Below are 22,995 nucleotides of genomic sequence, written 5' to 3' on the forward strand. Positions count from 1 at the left end.
TTTCAATCAACAAACCGTTTTACTTCCTGGTTAGAAATCCAGCCACCCAAAACCTCATCTTTCATAAGGAATTGAATTTCCATTGCACCAAAGGTAAGATTCCATCATTTTATATGCTTATACCTAACTGTGGAAAGTTTAAAACCTCAAGATATGGACCGTTTAAAAGGTCAAATATCAAGTTGCTTGGTTGGCTACATTGTGTATGTATAATAAATATTTAACATTGTACTTGACAGGTCGGACGTCAAAATTGTCTTACTGTACTACCTGTTTGCTGAATGTCGAAAATTCTCTAAAAGCTCATACTGACCTGAAAAGCTGACAATTATTAGTGAAATACAGATACGAATGGGTGCAAGTGTACAGACTCCCACACACACTTAGTGAGACACACATTTCCACGATGCAGAATTGCCAGAGGGATTCAGAGTAAGGTTCAAACAGAATGAAGAATCTCTATGTACTTGAATTCAGTACACACACACAACAGCCACACACCAACCTGAGAGTCATGTGATGCAATCAAACAGGACGATGAAAAAGTGTGTGTATGTGTGTATTTGAGTCACAACTACAGTGTCATTCCCATCTGTACGCAGAGTACATTTTATCTCCACTGTTGCCATTATGCTATGATCAATTATGCATGCAGTAATTATTGACAGTGCGATGACGGCGTATCTCACCTAGAATGCTGCATTGCGATGTTGATGCTTGAGGGAGACTGATAAACATACCTATAGGAGTTGTAAATCGATAAGAATGTTGTTTGGTTCCAGGTGAATATGTTTTATCAGTTTGGTGGCAGCGTTTGCGTGCATGTGTATGCGTGTGTGTGTGTGTGTGTGTAGCAGACAGCCGGTCAGAGAAGTCAAAGCTGTGTTTTGCCTCCAAATTACTTTCCATCCTTTTTAGACATGCTGTCTCCACCCAACTTATGAATCTCATATTTAGGATATTTCTCTCTCTCTCTCTCTCTCTGCCCACCCTCTCTGCTCCTCTCTCTCCCTTTTGCTCACCCTATCTCTCCTTTTTTATTTCTTCCCTCTCGCTCTCTACACCCCCCTCCCCCCCCCCCCTCAGTATAACAGGTTTCTTCTGCACACTGCTGTTTCATTTCAAACCCATTCACAAATACAGTTTGATGCAATGCAATATTCTTGCATATTAACTGCTAATATGCTTCTCTGTATCTGCCTCTTGTTTCTGACTTGAGGCGGGTATTATCATTGTAATCAAGCGGCGACCCAGCTAACGCGATCATTTTCTCAACCAACATGTAGAAATAATCCCCCCCTTCGCATGTGATTGTTTTAATAAATCTTTTTAGGGAGCCATTGAGTCGCACAGCAATAGTGCACATCCCCTCAAGCATCATTTGTAAAGAATGTTGCAGAATGAGCTCTCCAGAGTTACATATTAGACTTTGCGTCACATTTCCATTCAGAATGTGTGCTGCCGATTCTGGCGTTTAACATTTTTTACGTTTTTCATTGTGCCATTGAACAATCCTCGACCTTCGTTCGAAAGCTTCGATGCTTTGTAGAACTCGGCCCTCTATCACAGTCCCCACATCCCCTGAATCTGTGGATCAGAACAGATATGTTTCTCCTTCATCCTGCAGACACATCATCAGTCAGACACACATTCATACAGTCTATGGTTTGGAAATTTCAAGGGGCCAATTCAAAAAGACACACCCTTATACTCAAAAGACTTGTGAGGACACATTTGCATGCGCTCCACAGCTCTCTCGGTTGTTTTCTTGCTATTTATCTACCCATACGATACACACACACACACACACACACACGCACACACATATGCACACACTCACACTATGTAGCAAATTGAAGCAGCAGAACTCTGATTATCCAAAAATTCAGGAGACAGCAGAAGAAGCACGAGGTGGGCTTGATTCATCTCTTTGAAATAGTTCCTTTTTTATTCAAATTTACAAAAAGAAAAAGTACAACGGAAATAAATACACTTTGTACAGCACACAATTGTAGAACTGTATCATCGTGCGGGAGCCATGACACAAAGTGGGGATGTAAAACCAATTGGATCTCTATGACAAGGTTTCATTAAAAGGCTCTGGATGACATACAGAATGACATTCAAACAGGAACCTTCATATTTATTTGCAGGAATCCTGACTTTGTCCGATGTTCTAGACTTCCTGTATAAAACAATCTCATCAGTTACTCTGGAGCTGCAAGACCCGCGGGGAGCCGCAGTATTCATTCTTTTATTCAGTTCAACACAATTTATTAATCACATCACCTCAGATGGAATCAATGAATCTTGATAACAGGGTTTAATAATCATTTTTGTCATGTGGTTTTATTTGTTGTCGTGCAGCATACCTCCAGAGATGTATTGCTTTGATTTTCACCAATCAGACAGTGCTTGTGTTTGAATTAGACCAATAAGCAGATATGAAGGACCTGGAGCCAATTGTCCATAAGGAGTGGTGCAATTAATGTGTAAAACACAAATATACAAGTCATTTACTGATGCACTTCAATTAAGCTAATTACCTTGTGTATTTGTGTGTGAGTCCATGTCAAATGGAGACTGTGACAAAAATGCAAGAAACTGCAAAACTTCATGGTCATTTTGACTTCGAGGTCAATAGCATGTTGGTAAATCCATGAGAAAATAAACAGACTAAACATATTATTAATGGCCATGCAGCGTGTTTAGCATCAACTTTGTAGTGATTACTTTGGTCCATTGTAAGTACTCAAAGTTCCACACCCCTCATATTTTCCAAATGTGTTTGTTTATTGGTCCAGTTACCACCCGGTTCATACATTGTTTGAATTGGTGGCTCGGATAAATGTTAGACAAGCCTACAGTATATGAGGTTATTAATTATTATGAGGTTATATAATTTGTCATGTTGTCTGACCAGCGTGAGAGAAAAATAGTATGTTGACCCAACAGACTTGACTGCAGTAGATTGAGGATGCGTTACAACAAGGCAGAGAGGAATGTTATTTTTCATGACATTTTATATTTGCTTTAAATTTTTGAAGCTACCGTATGTGCACTGATAAATCAAATAAAAACTAATATGACATCTAGTCTAAAAAAAATCATAAATCTTGTATGATTATTACCTACTGTAAACAGTTGAAAAGTGAGAATTCAATTTCAGAATGCTGATTGTCAGGAGTTAAAAATATATCCGTTTTTTTTGTTTAAATCAGTTGACTTTTTTGTTTAAATCAGTTGACTGTCCAACTGTCAACATGTCTTCTAGTTAGGTGAGGTTGATGGTGCCTACCCACTCGTGAATGTGTCCATCCATCCGTTGTCTTAACCACTTGTCCTCACGAGGGTCACAGGCATGCTGGAGCCAATCCCAGCTGTATCCGGGTTATAGGCGGGGGATACCCTGAACTGGTTGCCAGCCAACTGCGGGGCATAAAGAAATGACCAACCACTGACACACCTAAGGACAATTTGATGTGTCCAATACACCTACCATGCATGTTTTCGGTTTTGTGGGAGTAAGCCGACGTTCCTATAGGTTACCCACATGGGCATGGGGAGAACATGCAAACTCCACATAGGAAGGGCAAAACCGGTAATCGAACCCAGGACCTCTGAACTGTGAGGTGTGTTAGCCAGTCTTCCACCGTGCCAAATAAATGAAGATCAAATTTGATTTTTGCGGTGGTAGCTCTACGTCACAGACTGATTTGTCACGTACGTGATGTGTCATCAGTAGTATGTAAACGTTACGTGAATCACATTGAGAAATAAAAACATTGCATTATATTTACATTTTATTATTTTTACATTCGATTGTTAGAGTCGATGATGACTAAAAAGGCTTTACCTTTTTTTTTTTTAACTTTTATCCAACTGACTATGCAATGTGAAGGGCTACTCTAACGTAAACAAACACTGTCATGACACAACTTGTTTTAAAGCATGAATGAATCCTAATTATATCCCTCCATCCGTTTTCTATAGGCGCTTCTCATCACAAGGGATTCAGGCTTACTGCTTCCTATTCCAGTTGATTTCGGGCAATAGGCGGGGGACACCCTGAACTGCTTGTAAACCAAGTGCGGGGCACACAGAGACGAATAAGCATTCACGCACCCAATCGTATCAAGGAACTATTTAGTATGTCCCGATCTGCATTAAATTAAAAGTAGAAATAAACTCAGTAAAGAAAAAGACTGGAACTGACGATGAAATACATTTGAATTCATTGCCGACGTTCAGATGGCATGATGACCTACTTCAAGGTCAGGAAGATCATGTACAGTGTATCATCCACACGGCTATGCGTGCATGTGGCTTCCGTACGATGCCGTGCTGGAGGGTCACAAAACTTTATAACTTTTATTGGTTGAACCGCAAACATGTGGAGGTCAACTGAACATTGACTGCAACTTCTATTTGAATTCTGAATGTTGGTTTTCTGCAGCTTTTACTGGTTAAGTTATTTGTTACCTAAAAGTTTTATTTTGCAAATCGAGCATCCAAAATATTACACAGAACTCATTAATCAACATCAACAATCAATTCAGTAATAATATTGTAAATAACCATTTAACCAATCCAAATTAAGTACTGTTTTTGCTGTTCTTTAATCACACTTTAGATCTCAACATTGCAAGTAAAGCAAGTGCTTCAAAATGTCTTATTTCTCATTGCCAGGAAATGAATGTTAATGTTTTCAAATGTGTTAAAGCAAGATTAGAAAGGATTAACAACTATTGTAAAATAACAAAAACTCAAATGGATTTTCAAACATGTAATAAAATGCCAAAAATGACATTGGAAACAACTGTCCCAAATTTGATTGTCACATGTAATCACAAAGCAGCGTTTGCATTGCAGTGTATTGACAGAGGGTTGATAGTGGAATAATATTGTCCATGTAAACATGAGAAAAGTAACACAGACACCATTTGTTTATGGGGATCTTACTGCCCAAAACTTTTTTGTTCTGAGATCTCCTTTTCAAGCAGCCAACCTCCCGTAATCTACAAGGAGAAAGAGGGGATTTGGGACGGGTGACCTAAAATGATTGGCAGCCAATGCACCAATATAATAAACGAATAGCTCTGTTTTTGCAGTGATATCACTAAACAAGTAGTGCCATCACTGTTTAGTAAACACCATACGAATGAAAATGCACATCTGGGCTGTGTCACTCACGTCTGTAGATTCGTCCAACTGAGGTGAGAAACACAAGGTCATTCCACAATGGCTGCGTTACATCCATAGCCATGGCTTTACAGGGTGCTGTGACTACTTCTGGACAACTGCAGAGCTTTCTTTGTTGATAACATTTTCACCTATTTTCAAAGTCCTGTCTTTAAAGATGACAATGCGTTAGTTGCGGCTGTTGTTTGGAAAACAAAAATTGTTATTGTCCTTTGTTACTTGCCGTAGCCCAGAAGTATAAGACTATGCATGATAGGATTTGTTGTTGAGAAAGGCTTCAAAATGTGTGCCAATGAGAAAGACATGGTGAACAATTAAAAGCCAATGAAAAGCTTCAAATAAGCGGCTTTTTGATACAACTCAGAACAAGACAGCAGCTTTCGCCTTTGAAGAATGTTGTGTGAAAAAATAAGTGTTTTCAAAATCCTTTTAACGAGAACACACTGAGAGACAAACATTGATGGTAACTTCCTCGCTTACTGGCTTAGCACTGTTGTAGTGCGATTGCAATGAGCTCGGCACCCTTGTTTGCTCATGTGCGTGACCCAAAGATCTGCATGTGCATGACCCAAAGGTCAGAGACAATCTGGCTAATCAATTGGCCCAATATGTCAATCAAGCGACTCACGACCCATGCTTTTTTTCTTTTAAGTTCTTTTTTTTTGGCTGAGCTTTTCTCCTCATGTAGCGTGATGTTATGCGGTCAACAAACGGCACCTCGGCGGTCAACCAAGGTCGACACATTGAGCATCCCTGTCCTACATTATTCTTCATTCAGCTCTGTATTCATAACGTGAACTATGAACTATTCCCATACTTCTCAAGCAACGATGACAATGCCCTTAAAAACCAAGTATTAATTGGGAAAACTACATAAGATGGATTTTGATTTTAGCATTTTAATAGAGTTTCTATCCACTTGACTGCCTTTTCATCAAAAAGGTTCCTCAGTGGGACCAGACAGTGCTGAAGCATCCAGAGACTAATACTTTGCACAATAAACTTCATTCAGCAGCCAAAAGTCCCAGTTGTCGCAAAAAAAAAATGTACTATTCACTTTGCACAAATGAGGAATACACTATGTTCAGTCCACACGGCTGTTGAATCCAGTTTTGTTGTTTTGGTTCTAATCTACACTACATACAGTCAGACAGTCCTAACAGTGATCCATTTGGACATGTACAATAAATTCTGCTTCTGATCAAGATAAACAAAATCCATTCATCATTCTCTCTGCGATCATTTCCAGCGCTATTTACATTTAAAATGTTTTTACATAGTCAAAAACGATATCACTTCTTTAATCCACATCTTATAAAGACAACTATAATCTTGAACATAATCTGTCATCTATTACACAGTATGAAAGTGCATTCAAGATGAAAAATCACTTGCATCTTGACCTTTTTCAAGAAAATAATTGGAGTCATCGGTTTTATTTAAATACAAGGATGTTCATTTGGGCAGTATGAGTTCTAAATTGGGATTTTGAGGAGACATGTTTTTTTTCTTAAATTCTTTATCAAAAGTCATGCATTCATTGTCCTCAAGATGTATCAAGTGTGACAACAGGGCTGTTTTTTTTATACATAAAAAATAGTTCTTCTATAAAACATTTATGATATCAGTAATGGAATTATCATTACTCCGTAAAGGAGATGTGTTTGCTTTTATAACTGACTGTAGTACAATCAAAGCCTCAGAGTGTAAATGAGCTCCATTTGTGCCTATGTGTGTATCTTTGTAAACATAGCAACACTCAACTACTAAAAGATGGGAAACAAGAGAGAGTGTGAGTTCGTGTGTGTGCGTGGGGTGGGGTGGGGGGGGGGGCTATCACATCCTGAAATCATTAAAAAAAAAAAAAATCATAAAACTTTTCACAAGGTTTTTTTTTTGAGTGAAATGAGTCTTTTCCGTTATTTGGATGATTCATCATTTTCATTTAGAATGAAGCAGCAAGCTCAAAATTATAGGAAATTCGGCTGTAGGAAATTGAATTAACTTTTTCGTTTCTTTTACAGTCCTCTCATTCCTCAACAACCTCGGTCTAAATATAGCAATCTCTCGTTCCCTTATCGCTTCATATTTAAATATATTTTCAAGTCAATGTGAAGTATCCTATTTTAATTTCTTTGCCCAGGACATCATATTTTATTGTAACCCAGGAATACAACCCAGAAAAAAGAATATATCATACAGATATACTGAATAAATCATCCATCCATCTATTTTCTTAGCCGCTTTTCCTCACTCGGTTCGCATGCATGCAGGAGCCAATCCCAGCTGTCTTCGGGCAGTAGGTGGTCCAGACCCTGAACTAGTTGCCAGCCAATCGCAGGGTGCACAAGACGAACAACCGTTCACACTTCCAAACACACCTAAGGGCAATTTGGAGTGTACTGCTTCTTTAAAATTTTAAGTAGTAAACTGCAACATATTATTTGGGTAATGGTTGCTAACAAGCTTCTTTTGAGGTCTGAAACTGGATTCATTTTAAATTAACTGTGACATAGCATTGAAACGACTAGAAATGTTACGCATGTTGAAGTATATATGTGTGTAATTACACAGCTAATTGTCGAAAACCAGTCCTACAAAAGACATCTCCAAAACAAAACTGTTCATATTCTATTTACTGAACTGTATTGGCATAAGAATATACAGTGATACCTCAACTTATGAGTGTTTGAACTTGTGAGTTTTCGAGTTACGAGCCAGTGCCACACAGGCATGAAAATATATATTACTGCAGATTAGCTTTGGTCATTTTATTTTAGTTTCATCAATAAAATTATAATGTATCAATAATATTATACTGTTCCATGTAGCACCACGTCCATTGAAATGAAGCATGACATTGTGATTAAAAAAAAGAAAGAAAGAAAGAAACAAACAAAAACCGTTGAATTTGTTACATTCTCTTTAATCATATTTTTAATGGATGAATTCATGGTACATTCGCCTGACATCGGTTGTCTATTTTATATGTGTCAACTGCCTTTCAAACAAAGGCTCCAGCTCCCGGTGACACAATAGGCTAAGTTATGTGTTGATGAGTGTTACCGTATTTTTTCATGAAGATCAATATTTGTGAGGGCTCTCCAACTGCATGGAGGTAGCCTCCAAACAACACGTAAGTAACCTGTGGATGTGTTGCAAAAAAAGCTTTGAAAATGCAAATACCGGGAACGTTTTAAAAAAATTGTGTCACATATTGTAATTTATCAATTAATGTATATATTCACAGCAGCGACTATTACTAATTGTCAATAAAGTATAACATTGATTTCAGAAGACCGTATCTGACTGGAATCTCTTTGCAACCAGTAGTCAGGAAGTATTTCAGTTTCAAAAAGGTTGGTGACCCCTGCCCGTGACTACCATTTTTTCTTTTCGGGTGCTGGAACAGATTATTGAAGGTTGCTTCAATTTCAATGGGGAAAATTGATTTTAACAACTGAGTGATTTAAGTTGCGCGGTCACGGGACAAACAAAACTCGCAAGGCAAGGTACCACTGTATATTCATTTTTCTTTAGCCAATTTTTGAGAATTCGGAATGGACGGCTATGTCTTTAACATATACAGAACACTCATAGGTATGCTCACAAAATATAATCACAAATTTATTCCTACTTTCTCACTGACCTCTTAAACACACAACTAAACGACAACTTGTGTCTCCTGCTGTTTGACATTTCACATGTACAGTACATGCCGAATTCAATTGTGTATTGTTTATTTGGGTTGTTTTTCTTTGTCCTAGGTTTTAACAAATAGTTGGCGCTGCCATCAGAAGCATCCTCTGCATTGTCTCACTATCTGTGCTCAACCATATCAGCGCTTCAACACTTATTGCTTTAAATTACATCAATCACTCCCTCCCCTTCCCTCGCTTTCTTCACCGTCCCTGGGCTCATTTTTCTCTGTCTCTTTTTATTACTTTGCCTCTTCATCTTTCTCCCCTTTAACTTCTCTTCGCATTAGTCTAGTCGTGGTAGTCTTTTCATCATTCTCTTCCCTCCCTTCCGCTTTCTCCCCTTTACCTCTATTTTTATTCTTTATCCTTCCTCGGTCTTTCCCTTCGTATCGAGCCCTCTCTCCCTCTTTTTCCCCCCTCTTTTATCTGGCTCCTCTTTCTCCTCTTTGGCACTATCTTCAACTTTTTCCTTTTCGTCTTTCTGTTTGTCTCGGTCTTGGAAGAGTTGAGCTAACTTGTGGAACTGGGGCCCCCACTCTTCCAATCCGGCGCCCCAGTCCTCCTTATCTGTATCCTTCTCTCCTTCGCTCTCAAGTGAGCTCAGGGATCCGGCCCGGGACCCGGTACCTTCCAGCCCATAGATCTGCACCGAGTCATACGGTGGTTGTGAGGGGTCAAAGGTGACCTGGGCAAGACGTAAGCGTAGGAATTCGCCTACCCTCAGAGCCAAAGGGGGACCTCCACTCCCTGGTGCTGCTCTGGTGGCCTCAATACCCGGAACCCAGCTGGGGCCAATGCCCAGCACTCCCCCATAAGCTCCTCGGGGCTGACCGGGGAAGGGCAAAAGCTGAGGGGTCATATCCATTCTTGCCAACACATAGCCACCTAAAGCCACCCGATCACGCCAGTCTCCAATCAAGCCAGGTGATTCTGGGTAGACAGAGGGACTACCAGTCAATGATATCCCACCACCTTCTCTTTCTTGCCTTGCCACTACAAAGTTGCTCCCCATCTCTAGTCCGCCTCTCTCTAAACCGCTTGGGGGCTCCTTCTGCCTGTGTAACTCCCCCTGTAACACGGTGGCATAGTTGCGAAGGTTGGCAGCTTTCTGTTGTCCATCGCTGGGGGTTGTTCCACTTCCATTTCCGCTTCCTCCAGCTCCAGCGCTGCATTCAGACTCAGCAACTTTTGGGGACAGGCCAACACGGGAGGCCTTGCGCCCGGCTATAGGGAGGGTGGCCGAATCACACACCCAGCCACCCACGCCATGACCGTGGCCAATCACGGAGCCGGATCGTGTCAGGACCAGGTTATGCTCCCTCGGTAGTGTCTCCGACTGCACCTGGAGGGGATGTAGGTGAGCACGACTGGTTTCAGTTCGGGGCTGGGGTAGGCTAAAGTACTGTGATGTCAAAGTGGATTAAGTAGGGTGGATTATTTGGCAAGATGGGGGAACAAGAGTGATGGCAATAATATTTGAGACAATAGGAGAGGTAGAATAGAGTCAAACAGAAGTCAAGAGTAGGAATAACCCAAAGATAGATTCATTGAACACTAGAAAAAAATAACACTGCGTTGCGAGAGTGAAATGGAGTGATTAAGAGCTAAAATATTCGAAAATTAAATAAAGCTAAGAACTACAGAGATGAGTGACGCTAAGGACTACGGAGATGTGCTTTGGCCTAATGAATAAAACACAACACAGAAAAGATAATGAACAGCAGGAAAGAAATGTGCTGACAAGCCTGACTCATCACCACTCTCAGCCTTGTCTTGAACCTCACGGAAATATTGCACGAGATGAAACATATTACTGTTCTGTGATCACTGAAATAACAATGAGCTCAACCCCAACCTAATCATGATTTCATATTTCCTTAATTACTTCTTTACTCAGCCGTGTGTGTATTTGGTTAACTCACAAAACAATAAAAAAAAAGGCACCGTTAAATTGTCCATTGTTAAATTTAAATTCAGTGCCAGCAACAGATGATGAATGGAATGTGATAAGTAAACTACACAAATCTTTATTTACCTTTATAAAAAAAAAAAAAAATGTCTGTAATGCTTACCCAGTCCATGTCATGACTGTGGGTGACTTTGTCGTCACAGCTCTCCTCAGTACAGTTGCTTGATGTTCCCATCCCTCGCCGTTTCTCCTGGCTGTCAGTAGTCCGAGGCGTTCCTTCATCCGATGTGCTCACACCACTCTGCGTTGCAGTCCCATCGCGGCTCCCCGCATGACTTGCTGTTCGGCTTCCTGTGCTGAGATCTGTGGGGGTTATGTATACAGCCCCTGACTCTATAGGGCCAACCATGGCGCCCTGGTTTTGGATGACGAGTGAATGGTCGGGTTGGCTTCCAGGAAAGCGATATCCAAGCTCTGCCAGGCCTGGTTCAAATGTTTCGCCTGGTGTGCGGCGTAGAACTGGTAATGTGTGGCTGCTGTAGCAGAGGCGACCATAAAAAGGGCCTCCCGGCCCCGAGTAGTTGTGATCAACAACTGGATTCTGAGCCCAACTACAGGTGCGACTTTTATCCTGGCTACGTTGGGTGTAGCGTCTGGAACACACAAAATCACATTCAACTCAATAACCTCCTGAGTTTTTGGACTTTCAATTACATCCAATCTAAAAGAGGGATCGTGAACTAAGCGTTTTAGCAATTTTGACATTATTTACTTCGACGTACTTTTAAACAAATGGAATAATTGCAATACTGTATCTGTTTATTGGGATACACTACGTTTTTAGGCATTACATTCCAAAACAATAATGTACAATATTTTTGGACTGTAATATGTATGGGATTTTAAAGGGCTGCCTCAACAAAGCCTTTTTTTTTTCTTTTTTAAATGTCATATTTGGGACACAGTGGCTTATAACCCCTTACATAGAAAATGATTACACAATAAAGGGGGGAAAACCAGTATAGAAAATGAGTCCAAATATATTCAAATTAAATTTGACATCCATATATAAGGTGCAATTGAATATAAAGCCCTCTATTGTTTTTTGAGAATGTTAAATGAATTTAAGTGTGCCTTAAGAGTCCAAAAAATATAGTAAACAACAATTTAAACTAAGGGTAGTTTCTGCCTGGGACTAATAACTCATATCTGCTTAGTGGGTTTATACAATATTACCATTATTCTACCCCAAAGTATCACTATGACCCATCCTTGCTGACATTGCAACCTTGTTGGAACATGGCAGCCATCAAAACACACTCGAAAATGCTATTGTTGCATGGAATTCATAAGTTTAGAAAAGTGTTTACAAATTAATGCTCATGCAGATCTAGCTCACTGCAAAGAGTTTTTCTTGTGTCATTGATTAAGAGTGTCCAACACACAGATTTATGTCTGACTGCAAAACATGAAAGGAATCTGCATAGAGAAGGTTATTGGGACTCCAGAGACACCAGCAGCTTCAAATCACTGCTTGCTGCTCATCAGTGGCTTGTTACTAGTTGCTGGTTTGAAGGGATGCATTTTAAAGAAATCTTTTTTATGCCATTATTAGAGCAAACCAGCTTGCTCCCTCAAGTTGCTTAATAAGTCCACGATGATTTTCTTGAAATGCCCAAATGGTAAAAAGCCTTTCACTTACATAGCCCTTTTTTTTTTAACCTTGGGTAAACAAGGTACTTTCAATGAATACTATTTACCTACTGATGACACAGCATGGGGGGCATGGTCACAATGGTCAGGAATTGAACCCACAAGCACTCAGTTGGGAGATGACTAAACGACCACTAAGCCACGCTGCACGGTCCAGTGCTTTCTTTCCTTGCACAATAATGGTGCCTTTCTTAATGGAAATCTTCCTTAAGTAATTTCCATTGAATTAGGCCAAAAAACTAACTAACTAACTAAATAAATAAATAAAAAATAACACCAACAACTAATGCTCAAACCTGTCAGCTAGTTTTAGCACAGTGATCCCAGAGCAAAAGTGTCTGTAGGAAACAAAAAACTCAAACTTACATAACTTAAATGTAATGTGCATAATTATTTCATCTATTACCGCTTTAAAAACAACTCATACTTGGGAATGACACAGTTTTATGTTATGTGTTCTTGGTAAATGTTGTTGTTGTTAAATGTAAATGTTTTTTAATGGTAAATGTTATTACACCTGTGCTATGACAATAAAAGGATTCTATTCAAATTAGTTAATTAACTACTATACATTTATCCAGTGACAAACAAGTTATTTCTGTTGTAGCACAGTAGACAAGAAGAAAAACATGCACAGACACACACATAAAAATACACTGCAGCATGGAAATTGGACAGACGAAACGACACGTCAAGTCATCGCTCTGCAATGATTAAGATCATGTGTTTTGGTTTAAACAACATGAAAACCATGGTGAAAGCAACAGGTGTCCGTGAATATAAAAGTAACAAAGTAACAAAATCCAATTCATGCCCATCTGAAAAAGCATCTGCTTACTCAGAATGCTAGCTGGAAAAAAACAAAACAAAAAAAACCCAGCCTAAATCTTCATAGCACACAACTTTGCAGATGCAAAGCTGAGTGTGATTGGTCTGTCAGAAGCTAATCTCCCTATCCCTCCACCCTTCCAAAGCGTGCAGTGCATATTTGGAATGATTTATAACAGTAAATAGGTAATATATATGTGCATACTCTGCTACTGTATTATGTTGAATGTAAATAAAAAAAAATGTTTACATTTTTATATCCTTTATGAGGCTAAATTAATCTGAGAAATAGGTATGTTCAGCACAGTAACATTCAGGAAGTTATCGAAGTAATTATTTTATTTTACAATAATAACACAAATAGAACAGAAACTCTGAACAATATGTATATTCAAAATAAATAATCAGGGAAAGATAAAAACAGTGATAATTTAGATTAAAGTCCGTTGTCTTTTAGGGTTCAGCTGGCACATGCCCGTTTTCATACATCCACAGAGGATACATCAGAAGTCCATCACTTTACCTTGTTCACTACCATTGATGGCTAAAGATGTCAAAGATCCATCTTAACTTGCCATTGACAGCTATATAACTAAAAATTGTTAACTGGACTGGCTGTGAATAGGTTAAGATCGTGAAATCCCTTCGATGCTTAATCCTCACACATTGATGTTCGTATAACAAAATTGAGACACTTCAAATACGGTGGCTTGGGAAAAACAACCCACTTTCAATGTTTTTGAGGACAGAAAAGATAGGAATAGTGTAATTAAAAGACCCGGGATGAGTCATATACAGTATGCGAATGACAATGTTATTGTTAGGAAGCTTACGTATACATACAGTATTACTACAAAAACATCATCAACAGCATAATTGACTGTGCCACTATTATCACATGAGCATTGAAGATGAAATTTGAAATGTGAAGATTTTCAAATCCAACTTTAGGGTGCTAGCCCTCTGAGAAACAAATAAAAACATAAATAGTTACTAATTTTACAACAGCATAATCTATTGCAGGGAATTGCATTATATATGAGAGGGCCTTTCGTGTTCTAGTGTCTACAGTATCTCCATAAAGTGCGGAAAAAAAACCCCATAAAGTTTGACACGGGAGGCAGCCTTCCCTCCTTTTATGGTCTCTCCATAGAAATTGCATGAATTCACTGGAGCTAATTATTAGACCAAAGGCAATAAAATGTTTCAAGGAACATCAAAGTGTGTGCAAACAAGTCATTGATGTAGCAGTGCATAAACAAGCCTTAACAAAATGAGAACAACAATGTGGTCCGCCAGGACTGCTCGGCTTGATAGCACTCCACATCAGCAGTTTGATGGTGCCTGATTATGACCTGGGAGTTATGGCTTGATCGCTTCCAAAAGTGGATCAATTATTGTACCAGCGGAGATTAAAGCTTCCACGCCGAAGCAGTAAATTGCTCCTTTTCAGGAAGCCTTTTAGTGTGTGAAAAGCCGCCCCAGTCATTAGGTTGTTGCAATTAAATGAAGCCACATGTCACCACATGCTTGCGTGTGAAGGTGCGTTGATGCATGGGGCTAACTACAGAGGTGATGTAGTAGGTGTGAGGCCTGTGGTTGTGTCTTGTGGATGGACTTATTTGTAAATCAGAAATGTTCCCAAATCCCATTACGCAAGCACATTTGACTACAAATGATAATACTAAAAAGGATTTGAACTTGAATGAATTTGACTTGGTATTACCAAAATTTCACTATGACTTCAATATAATGGGCCCTAATTTGGTAGACAGGCGTCCAACAGGTGGTAAAGATGTGCATAACCTCAATATGGTCTACCCTGTTTAGAATGGTGTTGTCCCAGTTTGGGCATACTTTCGCACATATTGTTGCCGCACCCCTGACACACCAATAATTTGGTCACAGAAAGTAAACCGCGCTTGTTGGAAAAATGAGCACAACTTAAATTTTGTGTTAGTGCAAGTCTAGTTCTGCGTGTTTGTGAATTTAGCAGACCGGCTACGTCCCATTTGGGGGTCCGGCGAACACAGTGGGATTCGCCTCCCGGTGCAACTGCTGGTCTATTTTGCAGCGCAGGTGGTGTTAACTAGACGCGATTTTGGTGGATCAGAAGTAGGAGCAGGTGGACAGATTCCATGCTCTGAGACACGTGTCCATAAATGGCATCGTATTTCATTCATACAGTAAATGGGTAACTCTAACCCTCTGAAATATATACAAATCACTTCGCTGAACAAATTATAATCATGATCATTTTAAATAACATTTTAATCACACCCTTACACGGCAGGGGAGGAGGAGAGGTGAGGAGTGCGGTCACCATTTGACAACGGCGTGCATGGGATAGTAATCCCCTCATCATTGTGTAAATCATTAAATAAATTATAATCATTATCATTTCATATGTGTTTTAATAGCACTTTATTCCGGCACAGCTGTTGGAGTGCCGGCTAGAGTAAGCGACGCACCATCAATCCCGCTGAATTATTCTTAAAATAAATGCATTGAACGAATTATAATAACGAATCGACCGATTGATGATGGGCCATTTTAAAAAGATTTTAACTGAATGCCCAGTGGGGGTAGGAGGCTTAGCCGGTTGATTAAGCAAGGTTGGAAGTGGTCTACATCTGACAACAGTGTGACAATTTTTTTATCATACAATCACGTAAGTGTACAGTCATCATTCACAAAGGGATGCAGCTGTGCGAACTTGTGCAACGTCAAACTCTGTGTGTGCCTTCCATGCCATGATTTCTAATGCAAATGAGGAATAGTGTCAGGATTGGCTGGGACTCGTCTGGTTCCGTCCAACCATGGCCTAGAGTGGCGCATATGCCCCGTTATGCCCAGTTTGAAAAAAAAAAGAAGAAGGAAAAAAGAGCCTTTTGCTTTGATTTTTGAAGGACCGGTTTAAAACACTTTAATGCCAATTAAGCAGTTTTTTTTTGGAAAGATGGACTTGATGCCTTTTAAGAACCTTTAAGATTCAGCTGCAAATCAGCATGATGCAGAAAGTCGAGGCCACCTCATTAAGCACAAATTTGATTCGCATGAATTTAGGGATTATGTTTTGTGATTTAAAAAAATGGAGGAATAATACCAAAAGCCAAGGTCATAACAGCTATGATGCTAAATTTTACCACCATGACCCATGAAAACAGGTAAGCTACATTGACGTCACTATTGAGCTCACCAAAACATGAACAACGCTTCATGTCAGTTATTCATTTAATTATCAAAACAATGAAGGGATATAAAAAGGATCCTTGAACATAATCTGACAAAATATGGCTCTGCGGTTTAGAAAAATGACATTATACACACAACTACCCTTCACAGGGGTACCATCCATCCATCCATTTTCTATAGCCGCCATAATCTTTATAAAACCTCCTAAGAGCAATTTAGAGGAGGGGTTCAAGATATATTCCACCTCTTAAATCTATAGATATTGAGCTACAATGTCAATATCCTGACTCAGGTTGGGGTTATACGTTTGCTATAATGTGGCGATTGGAATAAGTGGTGATTTGAATGGGGATTTGTGTGGGTGTGGAAAAGTGAATTATACATTTCAAACTTGGCTCATACTGAAATTTATTACATGGTTCTGAGTCTTGTCATTTAAATAGTAAGCTTGAGATGTGTGATGTAGGTTTATGTGCAGTGGGATCATGTGAAGGCAAGTGTTCTCCTTTGAAGGATACATCCGGTGACCCGGATTTTGCTTTTAGTCACAATATACTTTGGAGTTTTGGTTAAAGTAAGCCTAAACTAAAAAGGGAGACCATTCTGGAGATAGGATGGGTTGTTGGATGTTCTGAAAATTTTAATAAATAGGATTCAAATCACTTCACTGCCATCAACACAAACAGAGAACATGGATTGGATTTTAGGTGGCTATTTAGTGCGCTAGACTGTATGAACTATTTAAAATTAAAAGCCGCAGTGTATGAATTTGTCCCAGGGGTAGACCGTCAAAAGCGTATACGGTATAATGGGTGAAAGACAACTGCCAAACGCTCATTGAATTTGCCTGAGATATAATCTGGCAGTTTGGTTGTTGGTGTTCTGCTCTAAATGTAAACACTTTTGATGTTGAGTTTGTCTGAATTTATAGTGCTTGAGCAATTCAAAAATTGCCTCGCAAAACAGACATTATTGAAAGCAGCTGAACTCGCTGATGACTGCTCTGTCACACAAAGTAGCTGTCGCTGGCATTTTTACTTCACGGTTTAATCCTATGTGTAAACCCAGTAGGCCCCAGGGTGACGAAATATGCCACGTGCCGCTAGACGTTAAGGCAATAGTTGTAATTTTTGTCAGGCCACTGGAAGAACCAACGGCCCATCCTAAAGACAGGGATTAGCGCAAAACTTTTTTTTTTTTTTTTTTTACCTACAACTCAGGCTCTGCTAGAACGGTACATGTATTTTTTTTTTTTTTTGCCGCAGGGTCAAACGTCATGTGTCACATAAATCTTATCATGTACGCCAGGTGACTCCTACGCATTGATGGTTGATTAAGCCTGCACCTGTTTACCTAATCGCAGCAAAAAGCAAGCCTTTTGAACATCTGAATATTGATTGTATTGGGCCACTGGCTCTATCTAAATCTGGCTGTTTTTATTTACTCACGGTCATGTGCCAGACTACGCGATTTCATGCCGCGTAGCTGTTGCACACTACTAAAACTCAGTCTGTGGTTAATCATCATTTATTTCATCCTGCGCAAAATAAAGTCTGACCACAAAGCACACATTTTACATCGTGTGTTTGCGCACATGCTTTTATTGTCATCTTGGGAAGTTTTGCAGGAAAGCTTTAGGTTTCAGGCCTAATGATTCCATGCATTTTGTTAAACTGTACAGTATTACAGAAGATCTCAACCGTAGCTGAAAAATGAGCCTGGCTCTTCTTTTATAATTACAGTGACAATCTAGATCCTTAATTTTGTTGCAGTAAATATAAAGCATTTTTGAACATTTATAATTGGCATTATTTTATATTAGAAATTTTGCAAAAGTCTGGTCTCGTTCTCGTGGACTCATGAGACATCTTGTCTCGAAGGATTTGTGACTTGTCCCACCCCCAGTAAACAAACAAAAAACAATAAGGTGGGGGTTGCGCATATAGTCAGGTTATTTTATTTGCCATGTGTTTATGGTAGACTTTGAGTGGACTCCCTTTTTAAGGAGGGGATGCAACAAACAGAAAACAACCACATAAAAGTCTCACACAGAAGCTTTCTCAAATGAAAGCTTTTGGCTGGTGGCCAGCCTGTAGATGATTTTCAAATGGAAATGGAAACTTTAACGTAATCCTCCATGTACAAGTCGAGTTTTTTTTACTCATTTTCATCCCCCATATTGGCGGGGGTTGATGCAGATCTCAACACCAGACCAATCTTCTCCACATATCTGAGTTTGAATAACATTAATTGGAATGTAAAATAAGTAATATCATGTCATTAACAAGGGTTCAAATGATTATATATACCTCTAATTCGATATAGTACGCATCCGTTTTAGCGCATTTGCACTTTCATCAAGCCCCACCTTATTACCTCTATGTTGTTAACAACGAGGCTGCGTGGGTAATTTTTCCAGTGGTCTTTGACCCATTATGAAAAGAAAAAGACAGCTTGACTTGTCAGTTCAAGACAAAAATGTGAGGGCAGTGGCATGGCACATGTGGATGTTAGCAGGTGAGGGGAGGAACAGAGCGAAGAGCAACCGATCCATACTCTGATCTCGCCACAGCGGTCACTTGGATAAAAAAGACCTCAGTAAAGGATTTCTGGCGACCTCCATTTCAAACAAATTGAAAGCGTCCGAAGATGACTACCCGTGGAGGAGTAACGAGGATGTTTGCGCAAATGACGAGCAAGAACGAGAGGATTTAAATGGGAGGACCTATTTGGTTTGTCAGATAGTGGTGATAACTTTTAGGGCTTTTTGACAAATTCATATTCAGCTGTGTCAAAAAAATAAAGAATAGAAACTTCAAATTGCTAATGATGCAACATTAGTTTCAGCATTTACGTCTATGCGCGTGTGTACAACAGTAACCACAACAGTATGTTATTTGATATATACGATGAAAAAATGCACGTAAAGATATTGCAATTTTGTCATTTTAACAACACACACCTTGTCTTTTAATTGTAACCGCTAAAGTTAGGGGTAGACTTATCTCATTTATGTCAAATTCACCCAGGTTGCAGTAAAAAAAAAAAAAAAAAAAGAGGTGGGTCGACTTATACACAAGGTCGACTTGTACAAGGAGAAACACGGTAGATCAGAACAAGATTCCCTAGATATAAACAAGGTTGGGCTAGCTCTGGAAAAATCATGTGAAGGAAAGTCAGAAGGAGGTTAAGAAATTCTTTTCAAAAACAAAATCCATCCACATAAATGGTTCGACTGACTCATGGTCATATGGATTCATCAACTTTGTATGCATTTTGTCGACTGTCCAAGGCCCTCGGGTTACTGTTAAAACATAGACCAGACTGAGTCTACCTTGGGGCAGAAACGGGCTCCTCTTGTACATCTCTGACTGTAAATCATTTGAATAACCGGATGGAACAGGTTACGAGAACATTACCGACTTACATGTTCCTGCTGTCCAATGTGCGATAGCCACGTGAGCGTGAGCTGTGAGGGGCGCTCTGCAGCGCGGCGATGTCAAAGGCAGCCGTGTCGGCCTCCCCGCCGCCCTCGTCGTCGTATGTGATGATGTTCTCACGGACGTCATCATCCTCCAGCGGTGACAGCGAGTCACGCTTCTGACGCCTCAGCGACAATGACAGGGCGCTCACCGCTATGGTGTGATGGCAGCAGGTACAAAGGCAATTGAGGGATGAAATTGAAAAAAAAGAATGATGAAAAAGGGTAAAAGGAGGTCACAGGGGAAATAAAAAGGAGGAACAGGAGGTAAAAGGGGAGAGGGAGATGGAGAAACATTAAGGTAGACAAAGAGGTGAGACAAAACAAATTCAGCGGAGGCCTTGGGTTAGAGGGCAGGTGTATCATATCAGCAGGCTGCAAGCCACCATTCTGTAATTGACTTTGAGCTCCAGCCAGGCAAATAGAAGCTTTACTCTCTCATGACTCTGTCGTTCCAAAACACAGCATAATATTTGACTGGGAAAAGATACAGATTGCGGCTCCTTTGATGCCCAACAAGTTTCATATATTTTTCCAGATGGAAATATACATCCCTGGAGAGTGGATAAGAGGCGCACCAACCATAGATAGCTTAAATATCAGAAAAAAGGTATTTGGTGTTCATATGAATCATACCATCCATTTCATTACCTTTGGTGCCACCTTTAATCCTCACTGATTAAGAGTCATAATACCACCAAATAGCAGAAATCGTAACTGAGCTTTCAAAAGTATTTTTGGCATTTTGTCATTAGCAACACTGAAATTGGCGGTCGAGTCGAAAGCCAAATCATTTTACGTACTTAAACTTATATAATTCTTTATAGTCTTTCATCTCACCAAAAGCCTCTCTGCATCACCTTCACGCAATATTGAATTCCTTCGAGACTGAACGGGTCTCATCCACAATGATAATGTCCCTATCAACAAGGCATGAGTAGGGATTCAACGGAGTGAATAGAAATGACAACGAGGCTGGCCATAACCCAACGCTTTCTCAGCATCTGCACATTATTCAATAGAGCATTTGTGAAATCCTGCTCAGGTGGAAGTGACATTTCATTGTGTGGCTACCCAAAACACGAGCCAAGAATATCAAGCATAATAGTTATTTTAGAAGTGATTAGCAAAAAAGAACCCATCCTTTCAAGCAGCTCAGACTATAAAATATTTACGCACTTTCATTCATACTTTCATATGGAGATTAAGCGTGCTGGCACGTGGTGAAGGAGAAGTGTCTCTAAAGTCAATTTACCTTTCTTTTCATATGTAGATTTGTATAAAACATTTTGTAGCCTTTCCAATACAATGATGTCACAAAGATATACCGTATTTTCCGCACTATAAGGCGCACTGGATTATAAGGTGCGCCCTTAATTAATGACATACAGTATTTTAAAGCTTTTTTTTCCATATATAAGGCGCACCAGATTTTAAGGCGCACCCTCAATTAATGACATATTTTAAAACGTTTTCAATCACAATATAGTAATACTCAGAGTGATAACAATACTCAACTCAAACTCAAATAATAACTCAAAACTCTCAATAGCATAATAACTCAGTCAATATGACCAACCTTGTTCAACTGTAAACACACAAAAGAAACAGGCAAATCTTACTTTATCAGTTCATTCCCCATCTAAGAATCCCAATCTCAATATTGATCCATATATTAGGCGCACCTAATTATAAGGCTCATCATCAGCTTTTAAAAAAAAAAAACAAGGCTTTTAGGTGCGCCTTATATTGCGGTAAATACGGTACATTATATCGACTGTTCTAATTGACAAAAATCACGGAACAAATAAAGACACTATTTTTGTGCTAAATTACTGAATTTGTTTTAAATGACAATCCCATTTGTTCTGTCTTAATGAAACTTACCTAGCAGTGTTGCAACACATGCCAATATGGCTAGCAAAGCTGCAGTGCTGAGGCCAGGCGAAGGCAATGTGGAGTGCTGGGGCAGACAAACTGCTTCTCTTTCCCAGTCCCATTCACCATCAGCCTGCTTGCCCTTCTCTCTCTCCCCAGTCTTTGCCCCTCCTCTCAGGCAGGGACAGACAGACACTGTAACGGTGCCTGTGCTGGTGAGACCTGATGTCCCATCTCTTAGAACCAGTGGCACATAAAGTGTCAGGGTGGATGATGGGGAACGGGACAGCGGCTGCAACTGGGACAGCAAAACCAAGCTTGCTGTGGGACCTGCAGAGAGGTAATTCAGGTGACAATCTTCTAAATGTTGTCAGAATAGAAAGATCTTTTCTCATTCAATAACAGGAAAAATGGAATTGGACTCATATACCTGCCAATTGTGGCGAATGAGTTCATAGCAGCAACATTCTTGCAATGTGATCTATTGTGATTTCTACAATATATTCTAATGTAAGCGATACATACAGTAAAAGGACTGTCTTCTACACAGATATCAGTGACAATCATGTTAATGTGTGTGAAAGAAGGAAATACTGTACTGTAGTACCTTGTTTCCTTTAAAGTCTTCTGCTCATTTTCCCCCATCATAGCAACACTATCAGATTTGAAGAGCAACACATGCAGTTTGAGCTATTACTTTTCCCAGCTGAAACCTTTATCAGTTTCAATATGCTGTTCTAGTCTTTTCTATGAGTAAATCAAAGTTGGAAAAAAAAACCTACCAACAGCAATGCCACCAAGACTATTATATCATCATGATTATCCATGATCTTATCCACACTACTCACAGTTCCTATAAAGGCTATTTGTACAATATGGAAACTACTATGTTATGTGGTAAAACATTACAAAGGTCATTGTCCTGTCTTCTCCTTTAGTTTGGGTCTGTGTTGTTTCTGCTTAGCAACAGCAACAACAACTCTCGGGTTTCAAATAGATAGACGTACTGCTTTCTATTTATTATCATATTTCCACATACAGTTGAACAGTAAAAAAGACCCAATCCTGATGTGCACTTCCAAAACAAT

General features: G+C 39.6%; 1 protein-coding gene and 1 long non-coding RNA gene across 2 annotated transcripts in view; one reads left to right on the forward strand and one right to left on the reverse strand.

Annotated features, from left to right (window-relative positions):
• Positions 1–22,995, forward strand: part of LOC148414883 (uncharacterized) — an 82,430-nt gene continuing 59,435 nt past the window's right edge. The window contains exons 1-2 of the long non-coding RNA XR_015867433.1: positions 1–93; positions 22,067–22,247. This is a non-coding gene — a long non-coding RNA (uncharacterized LOC148414883). The remainder of the gene's footprint in view (positions 94–22,066; positions 22,248–22,995) is intronic.
• cdh24b (cadherin 24, type 2b) overlaps positions 9,172–22,995 on the reverse strand; it is a 106,060-nt gene continuing 92,236 nt past the window's right edge. The window contains exons 10-13 of the mRNA XM_088429248.1: positions 21,917–22,237; positions 19,976–20,183; positions 10,976–11,465; positions 9,172–10,245 (exon numbers count right to left, since the gene is read on the reverse strand). Coding sequence (XP_088285374.1) covers positions 9,265–10,245; positions 10,976–11,465; positions 19,976–20,183; positions 21,917–22,237 — 2,000 coding nt within the window. The 3' untranslated portion in view covers positions 9,172–9,264. The remainder of the gene's footprint in view (positions 10,246–10,975; positions 11,466–19,975; positions 20,184–21,916; positions 22,238–22,995) is intronic.

This window comes from Hippichthys cyanospilos, chromosome 12 (genome assembly GCF_059441005.1).
Source record: "Hippichthys cyanospilos isolate Australia breed blue-spotted pipefish chromosome 12, RoL_Hcya_1.0, whole genome shotgun sequence".
Taxonomy (NCBI): domain Eukaryota; kingdom Metazoa; phylum Chordata; class Actinopteri; order Syngnathiformes; family Syngnathidae; genus Hippichthys; species Hippichthys cyanospilos.